Source organism: Zonotrichia albicollis, chromosome 25 (genome assembly GCF_047830755.1).
Source record: "Zonotrichia albicollis isolate bZonAlb1 chromosome 25, bZonAlb1.hap1, whole genome shotgun sequence".
In the NCBI taxonomy this organism is placed as follows: Eukaryota; Metazoa; Chordata; class Aves; order Passeriformes; family Passerellidae; genus Zonotrichia; species Zonotrichia albicollis.
Genome location: NC_133843.1, coordinates 1261730 through 1286788, shown reverse-complemented (window position 1 = coordinate 1286788; position 25059 = coordinate 1261730). Strand labels below are relative to the sequence as shown.

The following is a 25059-nucleotide window of genomic DNA, read 5'->3' as shown; positions in this document are numbered from 1 at the left end:
TCTCTTTGCCATAAATGAGCAAAAGCAAGGCCACTTCACTTCTCCAGAGAGATTCTTAAAGTGCTTTACAAGCACTCAGCAATCGAGCCTGCACACGAGGAAAATATCCCAGCTGGGCAGTCTGAAGCACTAAAATGATCTGATTTGGCCAATTTCACAAAGTAAGCCAGCACTCAGGAATGTTGCCTGTGAAAAGACATGGGTGTCCCTTTTTAAGACAATCACTAATTAATTGGTACAGAAAAACTCCCACTGGAGGAAGAAGTCAGACACACCAGGTGCCTGAGCCAGGGAATTTCACCAGCTGGCTCTCACCTCACTGTGCTACCCCACTGCTGCATTCTGGCTCATTGCAATCCAGAGCCTTTCTCCCAGTCCCAGCAGGCACTTTACATGTTTGGGCCAGGCCCTGGCTGCCACAAACTGGTTCAGCTCCTCTGACTTGAATGGAGTCATACCAGCTTGCACCAGCTGGAAAGCTGGCCCCGAGTCCTTCCCAGGTGGATTTTAAGGATATGATACCAGCATGCCCTGACCATGAGCAAGGCAGCTGAACTGCACCCAGAAGTGACTTTCTAAAACAGAATACAGGTGCAGATGCAGTCAATTCCTCAAACTACATGAGACGCATCCTGACTGTGGGGGAAGTGCAAACAAAAAGGAAAAATCTTATCAATACCCTAAGGACTCTGTGATTTAAGGCCAGTTTGAAAAGCATTTTGAGACCTGCAAACAGAAAGTGATAGTGGAGTGCAAAATGGTGTTATTAAAATAGCAGTAACAGGATACAGAGGCAGTTCCTGCTGGAAATGCCTTTCCTCTCCAGGACTGAGGGAATCCCAGAAAGCAGCACAACAGTCTGCTCACACACTGCATCCATACCGGTTCAGGAGAAGTCCTTTTAAAGAGTAGATCTCAGATTTCAATTCATTAATATTCTGCGACTCCAGAATCCAGTTGGTGGAAGTTGTGGCCTAGAACACGAAAAGCAAGACATAAAGATCGATATCTGAACTGCAAGATAGTTCACCAATGTCACTTTTTCCTATGGTGTTCGTCTGCTCCCATGTGGGAATTCCCAGTCCAGTGGATAACACATAAGCTCCATCACTTCAAACCTCTCAGATCTGAGCAAAACAACTTCCACACTAAGAAGTACTTGAACAGATCCCCAGGATGACCAGAAATAATAATTGTCTCAAGGTGCCAACACAATTCAACATTTGCTTTGTGTTTGGGAGAGTAATTCATCTTGTCTCCAGCCCTGCCTCCCATGCACAATCATTGCTAAAGCATCTCAGGGGGACATTGCTTTTTTCAGGCCAGCACTTGTGAGAATTCAGGCACAGCTGGGCCAACGTTGGAGGTCTTCCACCAGCATAACAATACACAGAGAGACAAACCAAATCATTTGGCACTGACCTACTGAATGATTTCTAGAGAAGAACTAGAACTAGGATCCTGAACAGCACTGGGAGTTGCACTGAATCGGGTCCTTTACTCCTTCATGTGACTGAACTTAGCTGAGGCAACAGATTTGAATATTGTCTATTAACAACTGTTTTAAAACCATTTGCTCATTTCTCCTAAACCATGAAAGAAAGAATCCATTATCTGCACTCTGGCATTTAGAGATGGGCTGATAAATACATACTTCAAAGTTGCAAACATTTTCCCTCCTTGATCAGAAGAATTAGGTCTATGCTTGAGTTACCAGGTCCCATCTCCAGAAGCAGCTGGACTAGGCACTGCCTCTTGGATATTTCAAGGCAATGAGTGCAGTTTTGTGGGCATAAGTAACTCATGGAAGCCTGGTACAGCTGCTGTCAGAATTGCATCAGAATTGCCACAGGATATCAGGCAGAAATTAGAGTAAGTAACTGAGGATAACATGCTGCAGACAATACTTTTGGCACTCTTTCTTTTAACCCTTTTGGGAACTTGAGAAATGGGATTTTTCTAAGCACAGATCATGGTCTATGGTTACCCATCCTTTTGCTCCAGTAATTCCTGTAGCCATGAGACCACAGAACACTCATGCCTGGCACACCCCACAGTAATTTCTGCTCAAAGCCATTAGGAACAAACATATTGGTGAGTATCACTGCAGAGATAGTTCTAATGAATTCCCCACCAAAGGAAGCCAGAACTGGAACAACTAAAAACTTTTCCTCAGCAGTTCCCACTAGATGTAGCCAGAACTGCTTGTTCTTACTCTTAAACAGACTTGAGCTACTGCAGAGTAACCCTGCAGCCAGCACTGCTCACAGGGACTTCTGGGCTTCAAACCCAAAGGGCTGGGAGAGGCTCGGGCTGTAGTAGCTGTGTTTTACACAGATGTGTTCCCTCAGGATTCACACTCCCAGCCCTCAGACAGCAAGAATCCAGGAGCCACTGTTCTGGCTTTCTAAGACCTTGAAAGCTACAGCAGCACATTAACAAGGGAGTGATTTCCACTCACTGGCCTGCAAAGGACTCAAATTTCCAAAACACATATGGTGCCAGATGCCTAGGATTTAGAAATAAAATCTGACATCTGGGGCTTTTTAGCCAGTCTCTTTAAAAACAGTTGTAGAAAATTCAAGCCTTGAATTTTTATGTACGTTTTTTAATTACTTAAAGTCCCTCTTTTTAATTTTTTACAGCATGCCAGTAGGAGTTTGAAAAGCAGATATAAAAACTTACATTACAGCTGAGAAAACACAGCTTTTATTCTTTGGTTTGTGGGGTTGCCCAAGTTTTTCTTTGTACACATGAGGTTTAGATATCATAACAATGTGTGCTACCATTTCAGTGCAGGGGGTAGAGAGGGGGGAAGGAAAACTTCTTCAAGACTCTCTAAACCACCAAGACTTATGGCCTTTTTCCTTCTTAAAGCTCAACATGTGTTCTTAATCTTAACACTTAAGACCTGAAAACAGTTTTCCAATTTCCGGACTGGCTCCAGGCCACTGTCAGGCCACAGTTCCCAAGGAAAATTGAAGCAGAGTGTTGTGACCATAAACTGGCTTTCATGGTTGCATTTACAGCTGTGCCACTGAGGGATTCCTCCTGCACAGTGTGCACAGCACAGAGTCAGCTGTGGCCCACCAGTCACACACCATCAAAGGATCTGCATCAGATTAAAGTCCGCTAAGGGGAGAAGACAACTGTTCCTGCCACAGGTAAAGGGCTGTAACCCTGCCTAAAGGATGTGACAGAAAACTCTCCCTGTACAGAGAACACAAGATAACTGTGAGCAATCCTGGCCCTGAACAATCCAAGTTTGTGAGTCAAAGGAAGACTTCATCTCCATGTGACTGCTTCACATTCACCCTGCCTCACACATCAACGCTTTCTGTCTGATAGAGTGCTTGGGCCAAGGAGTAAAGCACTAATTCTCATTGCCAGAAAGAAAATCAATTTTGGTTAAAAGTGGTTATTTTATGTACACATGTAACAACACAAACTAGTCAGAATTGATGGTTTTACTGCCAAGGTCAAGTCAAGAGTCAAGGAGAATGGGTCACTGCGTGTCATTACCAGAGTTGTAATGGGGCCACCTGTTACACTCAGCTGACCAAAATCATTGAAACAAGAACCCAGATAGTAAGAATGTTTGGCCATTAGCTGGATCTGAACAAGTGGCTTAAATACAGTCTTTCAAGTGAATACAGAGCTGATGGCTGGGTTGTGACCCCCACAGGAGCTTTCCATGTGCCCACAAAAGAAGCCATGCATGCTCCAAAACTGACAACGCCCTAAAGGTGAAGAGTCAGAAGTTGGTACCTTAGAAGCCGCCAGTTCTTGGGTGAGCTCTTGGATTTTCTGTTGCTGCTGGATCAGCAGCTCCTGGACAGCTGCTAAGGTTGTCTGTAACTGAGTCACTGCAAGGGAAAAAGAGTTAAACTGAGATACATCCACATATACACACTCACCCACGCCTTTCCTGCTGTCTAGCTACAAAGATGCCTCTATTCCTCCTATATTTAATTTATCTATGCCCGCCTGCTCACTTTAATCCATATGATTTATTTGCACTACGGGTAATCTACCTGCACTGCATCTAACCTCCAGTATTTCTAGTTTATCTTTCCATTGTATAGATGTCTATAGCCCACAGTATATCCGTCTAAAACCTCTCCCTTTTAATTATATTGGTTTATGATTTGTACATCTCCCTGAACTTACACAATGTTTGTATCATTTATCTATCTCGGGGCTCTTGCAGGCAAACACTGGGGCCAACTCCAGTCTGGGAAGAGGCTGCTCTCAGGGCTGACCTTAGGGTATCATGAGAAATGAAAGCTGCTTTTCTTCTCACCCTTCAATGAAAAGTGTAATTAGCATCCTCCCATTCTTAACCTACTAGTTCCTTCAATCCCAATGTTTTTGTAAACTTACTGCTGAAAATCACAGTTTTTTCACCCCAACTGAATATACTTCGCACTTTTTCCTTTTTATTTCAAGAGAGCATGCTGTACTCCTACACCCCAACAAACACTGAAGAACTTCTGCCGGACTCCAGCTGTAGAACTTTTTCTACTTTGGCACTTTATCCAAAGCTTACAGGGAGTAAACAAGCTGATAAAATAAATAAAATTGAAAACTCTATTGGTGTGACAGGTAACAGCTAATCCAGACCATCATTAGGGCCTCGGGTAATGAACAGACACCCAATAGAGTCAATAACATAGAAGGTGGCTAAGGTCAGAGAGGCACAGTAATTACAGACTCTCCTGACCCTTCCTCGGATTTTCAGATGGAAGGTGGGGAGAAACCACCAAAAAAAAAAGCCCCTGAAAACATCAGAGAAGCAGAAATTAAAAATGAACTTTACAGCCCTCCGAAAGGCTGTCATTTTATTCCCCTTATTAATATTCTGAGGTTGGGAGCCTTTCCGTAAAAACATAATTAATTGAGGCCGTGCCGACAGTAAACAAGCAATTTCAAATTAAACCGAAATGACGGCGGCTTCATTTGCAAATGTGAACAGATTCTCAGAGCAGATAAATGAAGTCACCACATAAAGTGGAGATGGAGGGAAAGAAAAGGGTGGGGGTCTTGGCAGAATGGAGGATCCAGGGAGAAAAGCTTTGAGGGGTGAATTGATGGAGTCATTAATCTTTACCTGTCTGTGTCACACTGCCACTCATCTCAGCAATGTTCGACTCAATCCTCTGAAGTTGTTTCCTGTCCTCTTTGCCTCCCATGATGAGAGGGACCAGGTATTTCTGCATGGAGTACAAAAACTTTTTCAGGAAACAGCGATGTGCAAAGCACTATTTCTAATCTACCTGAAACATCCTCAAATCCCACCCCCCAAATCTCAGCCTTTATCACAGCAATTTTTATCCACACATCTGGCTGAGAAAAGAAATTCCCTCTACAGCAAGTGCTAAAAGAAGTTGCAGAAGAAGAGTTTTGTGGTTACATTTGTCAGGGTACTGAAAACCAGTTCCTAAGTCTGGACACAGCCACGAAATCTGCCTCATTCTGCCCCTGAAGAGGGTGGACAGGGCATAACAGGCCCCAACTCTCCTCCAGCTACCACGGAACCTTCTGCAGCTGCATCCTAGGAACACAATATGCTTCAACAAGAGCCTAAGCAATGGAAATTACCTCATTGCTAGTAGCTTGAGATGCACAGCTAAAAACTAGTTTTGCTTGCTTGCACATTTTGACTCTCCATTTCCATGTTAAGCGTCTACATTTCTCAAATATACCAATGGCAGTGCCAGGGAGAACAGAGTTGCTTCACCAGCCTGGAACCAACATGAGCATTGGGACATAAGCAGCATAACGTGTCTCTCTAAGAGTACAGTGTGGGAGTGGCAAGGGAGCTGTTACCTTGTAGAGCTGGTGGAATCCAAAGGCAATTCCTGCCATGATGATGGCCAAAGCCCCGTAATCTCGCCATCTGGAGCCAGGCGGACCTAAAGTTCAGAATCAAGAAAAAATCAGTCAGAACTGCAGGTGACAACATTTTTGTATATGCCTTTTATCAGAGAAAAGAGTAACGATTAACACACAGTGTGCAGGCCTGTGGCTGAGGACAGTTAAACAGCTGGCCAGAGCTCTGCTATTGACTCTGGCCTTGCTGTGCCACGGGGAGAAAAATCACAGCAGCAATTAAAGAGGGTCTACCAAGCTGTTTTGCCCTACTCTTTCCTTCTAGAAGGCACTCTGACCTCAGGTAACTGTCCCTGGGGCTGGTAATAGCTAAGGTTAACTCCTTACCTGAATACTCCTTACCTGGATATTGTTCTCCAGTATCATAATTTTTGAAAATGGGGACAGAACCAGAGACCCAAAAGAGTGCAGGAGAAAGGAAGGGAATGTTTCAAGAAAGAAGAGAAATCTATCAGGGCAATAAATGGGTTTAGGAAAACTGTGTCAGCAATTATGGACCACTTCAATGAGCAAGGATCCAGTGTCTTTCGAGCTTAAATTACAAATAGGGACCAAAGCACACATAAAGAGCAGAGAGAAAATATGCAATTAAGTATCTACAGAGAGGTACAGAAGTAGATAAAAGCTTGAGATATTTAACACACAATAGTGCACAGAAGCTTAGAGGCTCCACAGAGGAAAGCAAAGACATGGTGTGCCCTGCTCCTTCAGCAGGATCAGAAGGTACCTGCAGCTTTCCAGCAGCCTGATCCTGTCACCTCCCTCGCAGTTCCCTGAACAAACCCTGTACTGCCCCCAGTTTTCTTTAATAATAAAGAGGATGCAGAATGATCTGCCTGAGTACAATGGCAGGATGTGGGCAGAACTGACGAGATGGGAGACTGGTGTGGTCTCCAAATCTATGTGTGACTACAGCGTCTCATAAATGCATTTTGTTCTTCAAAGTCTCAATTTAGGAGGCTTAACTGGCTGAAATGGGTGCCTCTGGTCTCCTTTCTGCTTTGCTCACCTATTGCCATTTTGCTTGTTGCTGAATTCTTCTACAGGCATTTCATTCCAAAGGTTACCCCTAATCCCAGCACTCAGGGTCCAGAGTACCTGGGTCTGACTCCCAAACACTGGCTCTCAGAGCTTCTTGCTACATTTGAGCTGAAATTATCCTCTGGCTAGAAATCTGAACAAATTAAGGCATCTCTGTCAGAACTGGTGAATAGTGTCACCAGGAGTATTTTGGGTTGCTGCAGTTGCAGTTTTGGAGCTTAGGCACATGATCAAATTATCATAACTTTTTAACTTAATGAGTTAACACACGTCAGCTAAGCTGCAGTAACTGGCTGTGTACATGTCAGGATTTAAAATGATCTCTTGTTAATCTTGCTGTGAACCCCAGCCATCTCTCCCACTTTCCCCCTGTGCTGTGCCCCCACTGTCACTCTGGCATCTGAAGTCTCTTGGTTGTCCAGTTCTCTTCCCTGAACTTCTGACCAAAAATACCCTTTTATGACAACATAACCTGTTCCAGGCTGAGCTGCTGTTGTCCAGGGTTGATTATCTCAGGGTCTGTGATCCTGCCCATGGCTGTCCTTGATGGGCTGTCCCAAAGTCCCTCCCAGCTCCGCTGACCTCCGAGCAGGAAGGAGACACACCTGTAGGAACCCATCTGCTTTGCCCTTTCACCTCGCTCATCTCTCCCTCCATTCCTGTAATGCTCGAGCTAAGAACATTTTATTGCCCCCTGGTTTTCATTATTAATGAAAAGGGACCAGAATGATCTTTCCTAAAGTTCAGAGAGTCTATAAAGACAAGAAGCTGAAATGCCATTTTACTCATTTTAGAGATGTGTGAAATCTGTCTTGTGACAAAAAAAAAAAAAAAATAAAAGTGCAGGGGGTGGAGAGAAGAAGTGAGCAAGTGAGGGATGCAGCAAAGGCTCTGCACTGACCACAGCAACTTCACAATGTTACAGAGAATGTCACAGCTCTGCCTAAATTCCACGCTCAACCTTTATTTTTCTCTGCAATTCTCTAATCTAAAGCATGAAGAAAGACTTAGGAGTTTCTTCATTTTAAGCTCCATGCTCACACTGACTGTTTGCATATCCTCAATTTCTCCACTTGTAAAACAAATAAAATTCAGAACAAGTGAAAAAGCACTGACAGCCCAGTTACTTTAGGCACTGCAGAAGTAACAAACCATTCTACTAAGAGACCGTCAAAAGTCAAATGGAAGGGACACAGATGTTTTCTCCAGATATAAATCTGTGGTTTTGCTAAGTATATTTAATTTCCCCAACAGTCACTGTAAATTGCATTTCCAGAATAAACACTATTTTTAAGATCCCCATTCACCTAAGAATTAACTTTCCTAACAGCAACTAATTAGGCCATGTGCATCCAACTTAAGGTCAGCTTCACTAGTATCCAGATTTAAAACTGTAGAAACTGATGCTGGAAGAAGTGATTCTCCAAAAGAAAACAGTGAATCAAGGGAAAAGTGTTGGGGAAATAAAAAGAAGAATTTGGATTCTAGTTTAACTGTACAAGGAAACAGTCTGTATTCCACAGACTGCCACATAATGAAGACACAAGGATGGGAAAAGAAGATCCAAATGTCAAGAAAAAAGTCACTGGAGCTGATTTTTAAGCAGGTGTAAAATCTGCACAAACCCCCATAAATGGAGCCCATAAATACCATGGGGAACAACACAGACAATACCTGGATGATAAACAAGCAGCTTTGCACACCTTGCTCAGAAACTCCCCTGAGTTTGCTTGTAATTATATGGGTTAGAAAGGTAAAAAAAACCAAAAACACAAACAACAAATTAATCATTCAAATATTTAAAGTCAGATTTTTGTCCTCACTGCTGGATTAGTGTATTTCATAACACCAATAGCAGACAGCCCTGTTTTTTTACTGGGGGTTCATTTTAGAGCATGTTTAAACTAGTCAGATTGAGTGATGCTTCCAGCAACTAATCGCATGTCAAATAAAAGATATTTTATGTAATAAATTACTGCTACAAGTAATTCAAATGTCATTTATCAGTTTTATTATCAGTCAGGCAAAGTCTTGTTTCTCTATATTAATCAAATTCGAGCTTTCTTTAAGCTTTTTTTTTAAAGCAGTTTTGACACCTCTTGGCAAAAGTACAAACTGGAGAGAAGGAATTACTCCTCCAGAACAAGAGGAGAAGTGATAGAGATGGTATTGACCTAAAATACTAGAAATTTAATTATTGCCTCTTCCCCAAAGAAGTTTTTATACTTTCTCTTCAACCAGAAGGGGTTCAGCATACAAAACCTATGCTACTCTGATGGCTTACAAGTGCGTTTTTTTCTTGTTAACTCTTCAAGAATTAGGAAGTGTGTATACAAATTACAGATACTTCCAATAAAACATTAGAACATTAAGTTCAATTGTACAAAAGGAAGTATTTAAGTGGTATGAATTTAAGAAATTCAAACTGTGGTAGCAACAGCAGGAGATCAAGGAAGCAAACTCAAAAGGGGTACCCAGGGTTTATTGCTGTGACTCACAGGAGTGGGCATCTCACACCTGCGTTACTGGCAACATCACCAGCTTGGCTCTTGCTTCATCCCTGCTGAACAAATGCCTGAGAAGGTTCTGAACCATCCTGAACTCCTGTACTTGTAACCCACAGTTCCAATGTAATTTTTAAACATGAAGCAGCAACACCTCGTGGGAAGAGGGTGCAGAGAGAAATCAGATTTCTTAAAACACAAGCCTCTGTTTCCAGCACAAAACCCTCCTCATTTTGTGTTTTGGGTAGAGGTGTCAGAACTACTCAAAAAAAAAACCTTAAAAAGAAGCAAAGATATCAAACACAAAGTGGTTCAGGTCTTGAAGACCTAAACTCTAGCAGATCAGATGTTGCTTCACAAGAAACTCAGTGTCTTTTTTGGGGAAGGCAAATACAGCTTGCAGTCTTTGTCAATATAAGCTCTTCAACGTGAGCTCTTCCCATCACCAAGTCAATGCAGAGACTGAGCAGCCTCTCTGTCTCCCTGGCCATTCAGATATTCCTTCAAACTTCTACTCTAGCAGCATTCCAGCTCAGTGTCAAACACTCTGTGAGATGATAAGCATAACAGATAGACAGAAAAAGCAGCATTTATCTTCCTCTGTACATGGCAGCCCCTGACAAGACTGTGAAAGATAAACTGCCTTAGTAAAATATCACAGAAAAAACTGTCCTGAAACAGATTTGAACAATTCAGGAGTATTCATGACAGGATTAGCATCCAACTGATAAAATAACACACCTTGAAGGAGCACTGAGCCACTGCACAGCCTTACCCATCAGGCCTAGGAAAATACACATATTCCTTTTGCTGTTCTGATACCATGGAAAGCACTTAATAGGAAGACAACAAAGATGGATCCATCATTAACACCCACCAAGACTACACCAGTCAAGAACTAGAATAGGGCATAGATGAGAGCTAATCAAAACAAGTATTTTGGTGCAACAAATACCATGTATGTCCAGCTTTTTATACATTTTATGGATCCATTTGGAGGTTAAGCTTAAATTGAAGGTCTACTACCAATGGCTAGAGTGGGAAGGAACAATACCTAATGAATTAATTGTCACCCCTTCCCCAATTCTGGGGGCTGCTGAAAGGGACTGCCTCCCAGGGAAAAGCTTTGGGTTCAAATTATTTAAAAAGCACCAACCAGATCACAAAGCTACAGCACAAGTTTACAATCAGAATCTCTGTGAGGGCTTTTATTTGGGGGTATTTTTAGTCACCTTTGATTTCCAAGCATTACAGAATCATACTTCCAAAATTCTCTTTCAAGAGAATTTTGTTACTGGGAACATTCTGATGTTGAAATTTTAGTTAGGATTCTTACCTAGCAAGAAGAAAATGGGAGCTGCTGCTTTGAGGAAACCCAAAATAGCAAAAGGAAAACAACCAGAGAGTGATAAAGCTGCCAGGGTTAACAGTGATGACGGTGTTTCCCAGGCTGAACTGCACTGCCTGCTTCTTCCCTGCTCCACTCATACCAGGGGAACACTGAAATAAGGGAAAATTAACTCTTCCAGTACTAGGTTGTAGTAAGAGTTATCTGACAGCACCAAGAGGGATCTGGCCCTGCTTCTACAGCCAGACAGCAGATTTTGCTTTCCTGGCATTTTCTGTGCACTACAGCAGACAGGAATTAGCCCAGGAGGCAGAATTCAGCCCCAGAGTTCACGAGCACAAACAATACAACAGCCAGAAATATTCCAGTTCTGAGCCCACTATTATCACAGAAGTTTTTCATCTCAAACTGTGCCAAATCAGAGCGGCTAAAATCTCCAAAAGTAAGTCTTGTATTGTCTTCAGCAATAGCAAACCTGTGCCATAAACTAATACACAGCTCTAAGTGGAGTGTTACATCAGTCAGTATCTGCCACAGAGCTGTTTAAGAGCAGCAACAAAATCCTATTCTTTATACTTGGCAGGTAAGTGAAGTGATTTTCAAACTACCAGACACACATGTGAGCTGAACAGCTTCTTTTGATGGATTTTTAATGGTGTGTACTTTGGTTTTTATTGTTTGGAGCTTAGATACTTTTTTGCGAGGTTTGTTTTAAAATGCAAATATATATGTAAATTTTGAGTCTACACAGATTATGTTGGGATGCTACAATTTCTCTGAGAGTGTATTTTGTACACAAAAATCATACAGTCATATCCACATAGTCTACACAGAATTTCTGCTGTCACCTCAGATTATTTAAGATCAGGGAGAAAAGTTTTCCAAGTTTGAGAAGGGGAGCCTGAGTCCCGTGTTGACAAAGTGCTTTTCTGATGTCCTTACAGTGTGTCAGAATCTAATTTGCATTGACTTTCCACCTTCAGGTCAAGAGGTGTCACAGGCTGGTATGGATGACATTTGTTTGTAGACAGTGATCATTTGTATCTCATTTTCCTTGTGTAACATGATCTTGTCACAGGCACCAGCAACCACCGAGCGCATTCAAATAACGTTTGGTGTCTGATTCTGACAAAAAGTATGGCATCGGTGGAACTGAAACCCGGGATGCAGCACACGAATCTGTGAACTGCTGCAGGAACCACAGCAGAAAGGAAGTGGGAGCAGGTATTTCCAAAGGGGCACTCACTGTACACCACGGGCTGAGGAGGCTGAGCGGGCACCGGGGGCGTGGGGGGACCTGGGGACGGAGGCTCATCCGCGCTCGTGCCCGACCGCTGGAAAGCCAGGTCGATCTCTTCATCTGTCAGGCCTGGGGGAGCAGAGGAAATGAAATCAGTTTAGCACCTTTACCCACTTTATGCACACATAATTAAATTCTCAAGCCAGGCAGAACCCTTTCAAGCTGCAAAGAATTTTGGCACTGACTTGAGCAGTAATGCCTCCCCAATTTTGGATTCACTGGAATGTCTCCCTCTCTCTTTCTCTGTTGCAATTTAACCTTAAGCGACAGAATATTAGCCTCAACGCTGCTTCCAAATGTGGCTCATTCAATTTCCTTAATTTATCCTTGAGTTTATTGCTGCTTTTGAAGTAGCTTTCTATTGCAATTCTCCATTCTTCCCCCGAAAAAAAGATACCATCAACTGCAAATGTGGCTCATTTTAATCTGTAATGGTGTAAAAAAAAAAACAGGGGAAAAAACTAACAATAATGCATGAAAACAGACAGGGAAACAAAAAACTAATTATTGGGTTAGACGACTAATTAGTCTAGATCGTTTCCGAAGACGGGAATAATTTGCTTTATTTTATGACAAATGCAGAAATAAAAAGAAAAAAAAATCAGGACTGACTGTGATTAGTATGAATGGGACACAGAATGTAAGGAGGAAATAAAACTATAACAAAACAGATCAAAACAAGGCCAAGCCCAACTTTCAGCTGAGCATTGCCCCGGCCCATTGGTGCATGATTGGATTGCCCCAGGGCAGCCTGGCTTTCATTTCACACAGAGCTGGAGTAACACTGCACACATGGTACGTGTTGTTGCAGTGACTCCTGCCATCAGGAAATGCCACGATGACCATCTGTAATTGGCCACAACATATGGAAACTATTTGGCCAACAAGGGGGAAAAGAAAAGCAGCTAAAGGATTCACAACAACCAGCATCTCTGAAGAAGGAAGCACAGCTGGATTATTTTTTCCAACAAGAGAAAACATCCTCTAGAAAAAGAATTTAGTACTCAGATGGCAGTCATGAAGTGGGAGCTGGACAGCTGTGTAGCATTTGCTCTCCTGCACAGAAGCACATAAAAACCCAGTGTCCCTGCCACGAGGAACATGTGAGGGGATTCGGGACCTTTCACCATCCACCCAGGGCATGCAAAAACACTCACAAAGAGGGAAGTGAGAATGTGGACTTAAGGAAAGAGATTTATAAGATAAGAGGCAGACCACTTGATTCTCACATGATTCTTGAAGGGACTGAGCACAATGAGGAAAATGGAATGAACAGGACAGCACTGGGGAAAAAAGTAAGGGAGTACTTTCTCTCAATCGCCCCTGCTTGAGATCCATAAAGCACTGCTGGTAGATGAAATTCCTGAACTTCATACTTTAAAAAAACTAGCTTTTTAATATTACAGAGAGATGAACATCACAACTACATCCCTTCTTAAATATCAGAGGAGAAGACTGGGATTACCTGGAAAACCTCTTTCATCTGGACAAGCTGCTTTTAAGGCATTGTGATCTTGGCCTCAAGATCAAGGGAGTGCTGGAGCTGATTCCTTAAGAATATATATGGAGTAAGTCTGCCCAGTGGACTCTCAGTAATGACAAGCCATCTCTGCACTCAGAAATGCACCTGCCTTCATGCTGATCATTTCTCACACACAGGAACAAAAATGGACAAGATATTCTAAGGCTCTCCTCAGGCAATTATAGCTAACTTCATCACATTTCCCTTTGGAATGATTTTTTTTTTCAAATTCACCACCTATACATGCACACAGTATGAATTTTCCATGCCCAAATTATTCAACTTGGATGTATTAATTACATACAAAAGTGTGAATTTCAAAGCCAGATCTAAGTGTCATCTGTTCCAATATCTCATCTTGCTTTATTTTATCACAGTCCTATCACTGCACTACAGGAAAAAGTATCCATGTTCATTCATTGTTCTAATCTAGCAGGAAATTGGCAACCCAAAAATAATAGCACTGCCCTTGGATGCAAAAGCAGTGTCACAAAAACTGGGGCTTTGTGTCTACTACAGCTCCCAAACAGGTATCTCAAGAAAATCACCTCAGCTCACAGTGGAATTGCTCTAAATCCACTTTCCAACACTTTGGAAAACAAACATTTCTGTTGTTCTGCAGCTGCAGTAAGATCAAGTCCATGCAGAATGCAAAAGGTTAAAAGGAACAATAAAGGAAACTGCCAATTGTAAGTGAATTATATTTGGCTTTGAAAGCTGAGCCACGGCTATATTATAAAAGGCATCTCTTTGCGTTGTTTACCATCACCCTGACTAATGCAGACCTTTTTTTTGTTTTAAATAATCTCATGCAAATTAGACACACACTTCCTTCCAGTTGATTGCTATCTGCAAGGAATAATCTAACCGCAGAGGGTACTGAGCAAGGACTGAGCTGAGGAGAAGGATGCACGGAAACTGTCTTGGAGCCCCACAGAATGCAAACCTGCTCCCTGCCCCCAGCCTCGCTCCTCTACAGCCGCTGCGAGGAATCAGTCATAATTTTCACAAAGTTTTTAAAATTCCTTTTCAGGCTTGAGGGTGTTGGTTTGAATAATCCAGCACCCATGATGGCTGTGACCCTCTTTTTTGACTGTCACTGCTGCCACTCAGTTTGCAGGCATCACTCAGCCTCTGTAAATTGTAGTCAAAGACAGAAACAGAGCAAGTCAGAGAATGAAATGGGTTGTCACAAGCATCTCTTGGTGCCTGCACCTCAGGTGCTGTATTAAAGAGTTCTTTTGTACAAGAACTTTTAAGATTTCACTGTCTGTTTATGTCCTTTTATAATATCTCTTACTATTTAAGGACCTTATGCACATCAAAATATTGTTCCTTTATGACCACTCTGAAGCAGAGGAGTACTTACAGGACTGTTACCCCTATTTCACAGATGAGGAAGAGGTGACACACACAGACATGAGAAGTGCTCCAAGGTCAGAACTGAACCTCTGGCAGACAGAAAATAAAACTCAGGAGATGTTTTACCTATTTTCTGTCAAAGCACAGTAGCAATAATTGCAATGTAAAATCCTTCCACGAATTTAACCAGATGAGCCACTGCTTTTTCCTCTTCTGACACAGGCTCTGGCATATTAGTGACAACCCTTTTCCCATCCTATGCACTGAAAATATATTTTTCTTCATTATATTCCTCCTTACATTGCTCAGTCCAGTAACTGACACAAGATTTTCACAACCTGAAGGCTACATCAGTTTTGGGGAGACATTTCTGTTTAGGTGAAATTAAGAATTCTGCCATAATAAAGAAAGGTGGTAGGGAAAAATCCGTTTCTTTGTGGGTTTCCAAAGCCAGCTTTATTACCAGTCTAGGAGACCACCCTGAAGCAGGGACAAAAGGCAGGAGAGGCTGTGGGGCAGGGAGGGCAGCTGCTGTCCTTTCCCACACACTTGCTATTAAGGCAAAAACAAAGTAGGACAGGACAAGTTGTTTATCTACAACAAACTCCGTGACCACCTGAAGTTAGTGCCTGGCACCACATGACTAAAAGGAAGATCTGCACCCTGAAATGACATTACACTTCTGTTCCTGGAAGCCACTGAGTCAACTCTGCTCAGAAAGAACATGGCCACATTTTAAAAGAATCATCATAAAATCCTTCTGGGATCTGATCCAGACTAATGATTCCACCTGTTCAGTCAGTTACATGCAGTGCTGGGTGACTGTTATCAAATCTGTCTCTACGTCCTACTCTGTGCTTAGCTGAATGTTCACAAAGGTCAAAAAGGCAAAGTCTCCTGATCTATTTTCTTTCACACATGGTCATTCACGAGGCTGAGCCCAACCCAATATTTGAATAAAATATAAGGTTTCAGAAATATCAGTATGATTTTTTCCCCTTAATTGACACTGAGACATTGCATTTGAATGTAAACATCCTCCTACTGCACTTCCAGCTCAAACTTTAGTAAAGGAACCCACACATCAAAGGAACATGGACTGGTCTCAACTGTCAGGCTGAGAAATGCAGAAATAAAAGTAATTCGAAAAGTTGCTGAAAGGGCTTTGAATTCTTACAGCTCTATTCATCTACAAGACTGTTAATTATGCAAGTGCAATCTTTCAGAAACACGATACACTTTAACCCATCAGGGTGACTAAGCAGCAATCAGAACTGATAAGGGTGCTCTAACCTCAGCTGCACAGCACTAAAATAAGGAAGGAAAATCAGACTAACAGAACAATGCTAGGAATTACACAGCACATCAGCCAGGACTGAAAAGGTTAAAATAAAAAGTATTTTGGCATAACAAGTATAAATAAATAAATAAATAAATAAATAAATACAGCAGCAGTTTCTCTTCCTAGCTAAGCTTTTTGGAGTCTATAATAAAATGAAGTGTAATGGAGGAGAGGAGGGCAATGTCAGAGGGTGAGGGTTTGGGAGAGAGGTTGTTAAGTATCTCCCTCTCCTCAGCTGTGTTTACTCCATTTACAGGATCCCGGGTGATTGATAGACAGACAAAAGAAAAGCAAGCAGATAGTAACCCCCCTCTGGGAGCACCGGCAAAGGGGACAACTCCTGACATCACACACAGCCCCAAACTCTCCTCAGCCACTTGTAATTAAAAAGACAGAGCAAGATATGCAAACCAGAGAAAAAGTAAAAGAGGATTTTTTTTTATTATTTATTATTAACATTTTGTTGGAACAGTAGAGTGCAATAAGGACTCTCAGAGCCGTTAAAAGTCGTCGGGTGACCTGCAGACCCCTATTTCCCAGAGCCTTGTATAAAATTGAATTTTTTAAACATAAATTACACGTAATGACGACACTGTAAAAACTAACAGTAATGGAAAGCTGTGCTGTATTTCATTAGCCTGTATTATTCCGTGCCACCTGATCCAGCCGGGCCTTGTTTATGAGTTAGTGTGTTAGCAGATGCCGATGGAAGCATTTGCTTCGACCTTGCTCTTCTCATTGGGGCATGAAATTACGACGGCAGCACCTTGATATTACAGCCATAAATACAGTAAACTGCAAATTTAAGCCAACGGCTCCTATTGTCTCTGAACATAAAGCTGATCGGTATTTATTTAAAAGGAGAACGAAAAAAAATATTATATATCACCTTGTTTATGGGTCCAGTGTCCCCCCTTCCCCTAATCTGCCTTATTCACTTGGTTAAATACTAAACAAACAAACTAAATCCTCTCTATTTTCTACTGATTAAATATTCTTATGAAATGAGTATTGTCTTCAGAAAACTGGATCAAAGTATTTTCACTCTGAATAAAGAAGGGCAAGTGACTTGCTTAGCATGTCTTGGAATGGAAGAAACAGAACAAGTACTACAACTTTTCTTCTCAGTTTTACATATATGAGAAGTTCAAAATGGAAAATGAAGAACGTGCTTCTGGTCACTCATTCACATTTGTGTGTAACATGTATACATAAGAAATATGTTTTCTTCCAGTTTTCTATTTAAAAATATCTCCCATGTTAATACCATTTCAGAACAAGGCAGGGGGGAGGGAAAGAAATTGCAGTGAGGTTAATTGGAAGGGAAAAAAACATGGGATTCCTTCTCAGAGGCAGCAAACAGCAGGGAGAACGCCTCGCTCTCCTATGGGCATTTTGGGTAAATACCCAGTAAAATTTATCAGAGGGGAGAAAATCAAACACAAAGGCAAAAGGACATTGTAATATCACAAAGCATACCACAGCATAAATCACAGCATTATAAGTCAGTCCAAAATGCATTTCACTGGTAGTTTCAAGGCAGGGAAAATACAGTTTCACTTGCAGCCAGAGAGGTCAGGTCTTCCTCTTCTAATGTAAAGTAAGCTCCTTGCCTATATGAAGTATGTTATCTCTGTTCCATAGAAAGAGAGAGGAAAGAAAGAAAGAAAGAAGGAGATACCTTTAGTAAAAGCTGCCAATACTGAGCTGTACATTTGAGGGGTCAAGGCACTGAGAGCAGAATTCAAGGAACAACGTGCAGGATGAAAATTGGACTCGTGCTCGGGATTCTGCAATGCCCAAGTCCCAGCAGATGGAGTGCTACCACAGCCTCAGCAGGATTTGGACACTCTCTCTTGAATTAATCTACAACAAATCTTCAGGCAGCAGACAGCATAATTCAACAGGTATAATTTTTGCTCCACAAACAGTTCAAAATAGAGAAAAAAAGAAGATAGCAACATGACTCTAAATCAAGCAAGACAGGTCCAGAAGTCCTCACCAACCTGAACTACAGAACCAGAAGTTTTGGTACAAAGCCCATTTACATTCCTACACAAACAAGTATATGCAAAACCACAGAATAAATTCAAACTTGGGTACCTTCTTCTGAAGACCTGCCTATTACAGAATCATTCTCAGAACACCATGGTCAGCAAAAAAGTCAGAAGAAACAAGCCTTTCTGTAACATCAATAAAAACCTCTCCTAAAAATGGAAGGAGATTTTATTTTCTCATTATCTGTGATGGTGCTATTTTTATTTTTAGGTCTCTTGCCTCCAGCTTTTCCTTTCCATTATCACATAAGCTTTACCTCTGAGTGGACACTGGTAGATGATGTCCCCTTGCCTGCTGCATGGCTAGAGCTGGGGACACAACACGTGTGACTAACCTGGAGGCCAGAGCTGCCTCACAGAAACACAGGACAAACATTCAGCCAGTTCAGTATGTGAGAACACCACATAGCAACTAAAACCTCTGCATATTTGATATTATTTCAAATTAGTATCTACTTGGGGTTTGAAAGCTTTGAAGACTATGCCAGGATACCAATTCTAAGGTAGCTTATCAAGAATAGTACATAACCAGGGCTCTGACATCTGTTTAAAAGGAGTCCTTAGAGATCAAAAAATCCAGCTAATGGAAGAGACACTACTCCAGTAACCATAGTGCTGTCATGACTCGTTACCACAACTGACAACTCCCTAGAAATAAGACCAGGCATTCAGAGAAAACAAGTACTAGGTACACTAAACAGGTACGTTTCCAAGCACATCCAACCTGTGACCTGTAAATTCCTGCTGCTATTCCTGCAGAGAAACAACGAGATCCTCATTATTTGTATCATAATTCTCCTCAGAGATCCCAAAGGCATTCACTGGGCAGGTGTGGTGCCAGGAACTGTGCAGACCATAGAAGGCAGGCAGACCCAAAGCGTCCAACAAGCAGTGTGAAGGAAAGACAGGCTGCAAAGAAAAACTCTGCACTCAAAAATGAAGTAAAATGAAGTAACTTGCCCAGAGTACACATCAGGCCTATGCAATTTCCTATTAAATTGGGAACTACAACATGAAACATTCTGTAAGGGTGAAAGATTATTAATTTCTTCTACATGTTCATTTCCAAAAGCAGCCCAGTTAGATACATGGCCCTTAAAAAACCCATGCACTACCATAGCTTATAAAGCTTACCACATATTTTAATAGCAGCAGTGACAGAAAACATTTGTGCTTCAGATCCATTTATTTTGTGTGAACAAAATATATTTTGTTAAGCAGCTTGTTGAGCAATAATAACAAAATGATTAGCCTTTGGCTACTCTTTGATCTCTGATATTATCTTTAGGAGCTTCTAAATAGAAAGCCAGAGGTGGTCTTAAATTCAAGTAAGGTGAAACACCAGCAATACAGGAGGTTTGGTTTTGATCTACCTTTGGAACACCAATTTTAAATTGTATTTCCGACAACTTGAACCAGCATGTCACAAGAATTCCAGTGCTGATCCAGAAGGAGCTGGCCAGGGGGGATTTGCAGTTAACCAGACATTTGTAACTCCAACTTCTTTGTTACAGCAGGGAAGAATCCCCAGGCCCTGCTGTGGTAGGGGGGTGAACACAGACCCCATCAGGAATGTGGAACTCTGGATCAGCCACTGCTGATCTGGGATTACTGGACTGGGCTGCCTTGCAATTCTAGAACCTGTCACTCTTTCTGCCAAAATCAGCATTCAAAAGAAAGGAATCAGGTAAGAGAACAACAATTTCAAGCCATTCTATGAAATTTTTTACCAGTTTTTTCAGAATATCTGAAGGATGCCTTTGTTTTATATAATAAGAATGGGGAAATCTGTCCTGATGCACCATTTCTGTTTCCTTGCATTGCTATGGAATTACTGATTGCCCCAACCCACTAACAAGAGCACCTGGCTATTTTCTACCTTAGACAAAACCAGTCCCAGAGCAGCCTCTGCAGACAAAGATGAACTGCAGTGTGAAGAGCACCTTCCCTCAATGTTATTTATTTCTTCTTTTACTTTAGACTTTAGAAAGGAACAAAACAAACACATTTTCACAGACTCATCACAGCAAAAATCATAAGAAGTGTCTATAAATGAAGGTGGAGTGCTTGAAGAACACACAGTGTGAAGGGCACGCCGGACACTCCCTCTGCCAGGAAGCTGCTATGGGGGGCATGGAGAACTCGTAGCTACAGCTGCACATTTTGAGAACATGCAAAATACATGGAACTGTGCATGGAAAAAGAAATGGAAATGTATAGAAACCAGCACTGAGTGTGGAGCCATGAGCACATGGCCTTTTTCGACAGGCATTTCCTCACAACCTCACAGAGCATGTTGGCTCCTCTAACTCAGTTTCTATAAAGTGGAATTAGTGTTAGACACCTGTGAGTCAGGTAACATCACACTACAAAGATAAGTTGAATTAAGAAAATTACATCTAAATGCTACATATTTGATTATTATGGTACAAATGTTTTAGGTAAATTTGGTTTGCACTTCCCCCAGAAAGACAGAGATGCTACTACACTATTATAAAAAGACAACGTCAGCAAGAATTTATTACAGATTATAAATCACCCTCGTTCCTCATTATTCTGTTTTTGAGAAATTTTTTACATGCCATTAAAATATTTGCTGAATGTTACTAGAAGGTAGCCACCTGTAAAATTAAAGGCTGATGCTGCCAGTAACAGTGTTGAAATACCTTCTGTTTAAAGACAAACCTACTTTGTAATTTTTAACACAAGTATATAAATATTTCTCCACCCACCCTACACAATTTTGTTGGTTACATCACATCCATTTAGACAACAACCATCTATGTCATCACACGGGATGTTAATCTTGGGTGGGGAAGAAAGAAACAATAGTAAATTAACATTTAAGAAACCAAGATTAGACATTTAAGCAGGGTCCTTCACGATGAAAGAACAACAAAGACAAAAAACATTAGGGGACAAGTCAACAAAACAGAAGAAGTTTCAAAAGATCATTTTTCATCTTTTGGTTTGTTTATTGCTTTTTTTTCTCCCCTTGTGGCTTCCATAGGGCCTCTTCAGGGCTCCAGAGAAAATTAAAGAGCTTGGATTAAACGCCCAAAGGACGACTAATGCTAACAATACTAAAAATAACGAGGTTAAGTGGTGTAAAAACTATGGTGACCACACACGGAGAACTGGAGTGGTAAGGTAGAAAAGGAGTTTCATCATTGCTCCCTCGGGACATGCACAGAACACAGTAACTGCTTCTAGTTCTCTGGGGTTCCGATTACCATGCCAAACACACCTCCAGAGTTTCCTTATTAGTATAATAAAAAGCCTCTACACATTTGTGTTCTATTCCCAGCCTTGCTATTGACCTTGTGTAGGCCATTTAACCTCCATCTGCCTCAGTTTCTATGTCTGTGAAAGAGAAATAATATTACACTGTATCTTTTCTAAAACATTTCAGACTGGCACAATCATCATGTGCAAAGACCGACAGGTTTGAGAATCTATACATGTCTTATATGCACTTGAGTGCATAAAACAAATAATTTATTCAAATAACATATTTATACTTTTTTTTGGTAGATCGTCTGTGGAAATCGTTTCAGATTTCTAAATCTCATCAAGGACTCAAATTCATGCATTGCTTTGACTGGGTGCTAAAATACAGGGCATGTCTCTGGTCTCCTTTTAGCCCAGTGCTCCCCTCAAAATCCAGTCACTGCAGTTGAATATTCAGTAAGGAAATACAGAAATAGCTGTAATTTTAACACTGTCTGTTGCCTTCTAATGCATCACAAAAATTCCAGCCCAGGAATTAAAATGGGAGTGGCTATACAAAATTCACACAGAAACTGGAATGAACATTAAGAGACACTCAGGGCCATGTTCCTGCAATATAACACAAGTCGGATCAGTAGGGGAGGCAGCTGAAGCAGTTCAAAGTATGAGAACAGCTCTTGTAGTTCCTGGGCTAGGAAATATTCCTAAACAAAGGAAATAAAATAGTACAAATAAAAAGGCAGTTAATAAAAATGGGAAGATACCCCCTTGTGAGCACTGTGTAAGAAGACTGTGCCTCCTCTCTGGGATGCCAAAGTGCACCAACATCAGTGTCCAGGTGTGCCCAAGGGGTTTTCAGGGTCCAGGCCAATGATGCAGGGCCAAGGCTGCCCTCAGCAGATCCCTCTCTCTCCACGTGGCTCTGCACTCCAGTCTCAGAGCTCAGGAGCCATGCCAGGCACAGGGACAGCACTGTTTGATGTGCTGCTGAAGGGGCAGATCCCTGAGCAGCAGCTTCGTCCTTGGTCCCCAGGGATGCCACAGCCCCCAGACTCCTGAGTGCCACCAGCCACACACAACAACTCAGCCCTTACAGCAACCATGGGGAAAAAGCTCACAAAACTGGCTCTGATTCTTTTCTTCCTCTGTTTCCTCCCTGGCTTTCTTTCCCTGCTGCTGCTGTCTGTCTCAGGTGGCCTGGCATGGAAAAAGCTCTCCTTTTATGATGAAATATGTGGGACCAGGTGAGGCCCTGGGTGCAGAGAAGCCAACAAATGGGCAAGAGCAGCTTGTGTTCCTCCTGACAGTGCCTGGGTGCTGAATGCATCCCCACTAGCCAGCCCTGACAGTGCATGGGTGCTGAATGCACCCTCACTAGCCAGCCCTGACAGTGCCTGGGTGCTGAATGCATCCTCAGCTAGCCAGCCCTGACAGTGCACCTGAATGCATCCCCAGCTAGCCAGCCCTGACAGTGCACAGGGTGCTGAATGCACCCTCAGCTAGCCAGCCCTGACAGTGCATGGGGAGCTGAATGCATCCCCAGCTAGCCAGCCCTGACAGTGCATGGGTGCTGAATGCATCCCCAGCTAGCCAGCCCTGACAGTGCCTGGGTGCTGAATGCATCCCCAGCTAGCCAGCCCTGACAGTGCACAGGGTGCTGAATGCATCCCCAGCTAGCCAGCCCTGACAGTGCAGGGGGTGCTAAATGCATCCCCAGCTAGCCAGCCCTGACAGTGCACCTGAATGCATCCCCACTAGCCAGCCCTGACAGTGCAGGGGGTGCTGAATGCACCCTCAGCTAGCCAGCCCTGACAGTGCACCTGAATGCATCCCCAGCTAGCCAGCCCTGACAGTGCACCTGAATGCATCCCCAGCTAGCCAGCCCTGACAGTGCACAGGGTGCTGAATGCATCCCCAGCTAGCCAGCCCTGACAGTGCCTGGGTGCTGAATGCATCCCCAGCTAGCCAGCCCTGACAGTGCACCTGAATGCATCCCCAGCTAGCCAGCCCTGACAGTGCCTGGGTGCTGAATGCATCCCCAGCTAGCCAGCCCTGACAGTGCACCTGAATGCATCCCCAGCTAGCCAGCCCTGACAGTGCCTGGGTGCTGAATGCATCCCCAGCTAGCCAGCCCTGACAGTGCACCTGAATGCATCCCCAGCTAGCCAGCCCTGACAGTGCACCTGAATGCATCCCCAGCTTCACGAGACACACACACACCAGCACTCGCTCTACCCGACACTAAACTCACACCTCGCAAACAAATTATTTAACTACTCTATCCCCCAAGGAAGACAGAGATCATTTCAAATGCAGCTCCCTGCTCGTCTCTCACATACACGCAACGGCCTGATAGGTTAAATGCTGCCATTTAATTACAGTAATGGAACCTGCTATTTTTTGGTTCCCTTGAATCCTCTCTCGCTCTCTTTTTTAAACACATACAGAGTCATCTTTTAAACATGTATTTTATATCCTGAGTTTAACAGCTGCATTCTCCTGGTTACTTGAAGAGCAGGAGTAATGATATTCTGATATTCTTTCCAGTACCTCTGAGCAACAGCCTTTTAAACACTACATAAAAAACACAGGCTGGGGGATGCTGCAAGAAGGGATGCAGGCTAACACTGCAAAGGCCAATCTGCCCCTTCATTTGCTTAGATGGTTTGTGTTGATTTTATTGAATAAAACCAGCTTAACCTCTTCCACCAACCCTCCAAGCAGCTGGGGTTGGAATGGTGGATAAACATCAAAATGCTTTAAGTAATTTTACTGAAAATTCTATACAGTACATCACACTGATAATATAGCACAGTATGGTTGTATTTATAGATCTATGGCTGGCAGTCAGAATAATCTCAGATTTAACTGTTAATATATCTGCCTCAGTGTCCCCACCTGAAATTCCTCAGTTTCCCACTAAAATGTGGAGTCTGCAAACTCTTTCAAGAATATTAAGGTCTAATGAAGATGAAAAAATGCAATTTGAAATGTTTTAAATTAATCTTATAATCTTGCCATTTCATAAAGGGTGTCACAAGGCTAGTCAGCTAATGTTTGTAGAGTACTTTGAAGATGCAAAGTGGCACAGAAATATGGGAATAGGTGTGTTAAATTCTTGAGCATGCTGCGTAACACCTTTTTCCCAAGTGAATTCAGGAAGGAGGCAGTAGGTGCCAAAGCCCAGAGAGTTTATGGTTAGTTATTATTGAGGAAGGGCATGTAACACAGTACTATGAGTAACACAACAACTGTTAGAGGATTTTACATTTCATATTGCATAGCAATTAGAAAAAATCCAGAAGCAAAGCGTAGGTACTTCCAAGTCAAAATAAATTCTTACCTATGCTAAGGCCACAACACTCCTAGAAAAATACCCATATTATACCTGTCCTCAGCTTGATTTGTCCTCTAAATGTGAAATGCTTATTTATTTGTTCCGTGGTAGTTGGCTCACAAT

General features: G+C 42.3%; 1 protein-coding gene across 1 annotated transcript in view; it reads right to left on the bottom strand.

Annotated features, from left to right (window-relative positions):
- Window positions 1-25059, bottom strand: part of PEX14 (peroxisomal biogenesis factor 14) — a 67722-nt gene that overhangs the window by 1916 nt on the left and 40747 nt on the right. Inside the window, exons 4-8 of the mRNA XM_074558400.1 lie at window positions 12032-12154; window positions 5830-5915; window positions 5111-5213; window positions 3769-3866; window positions 883-974 (exon numbers count right to left, since the gene is read on the bottom strand). Coding sequence (XP_074414501.1) covers window positions 883-974; window positions 3769-3866; window positions 5111-5213; window positions 5830-5915; window positions 12032-12154 — 502 coding nt within the window. The remainder of the gene's footprint in view (window positions 1-882; window positions 975-3768; window positions 3867-5110; window positions 5214-5829; window positions 5916-12031; window positions 12155-25059) is intronic.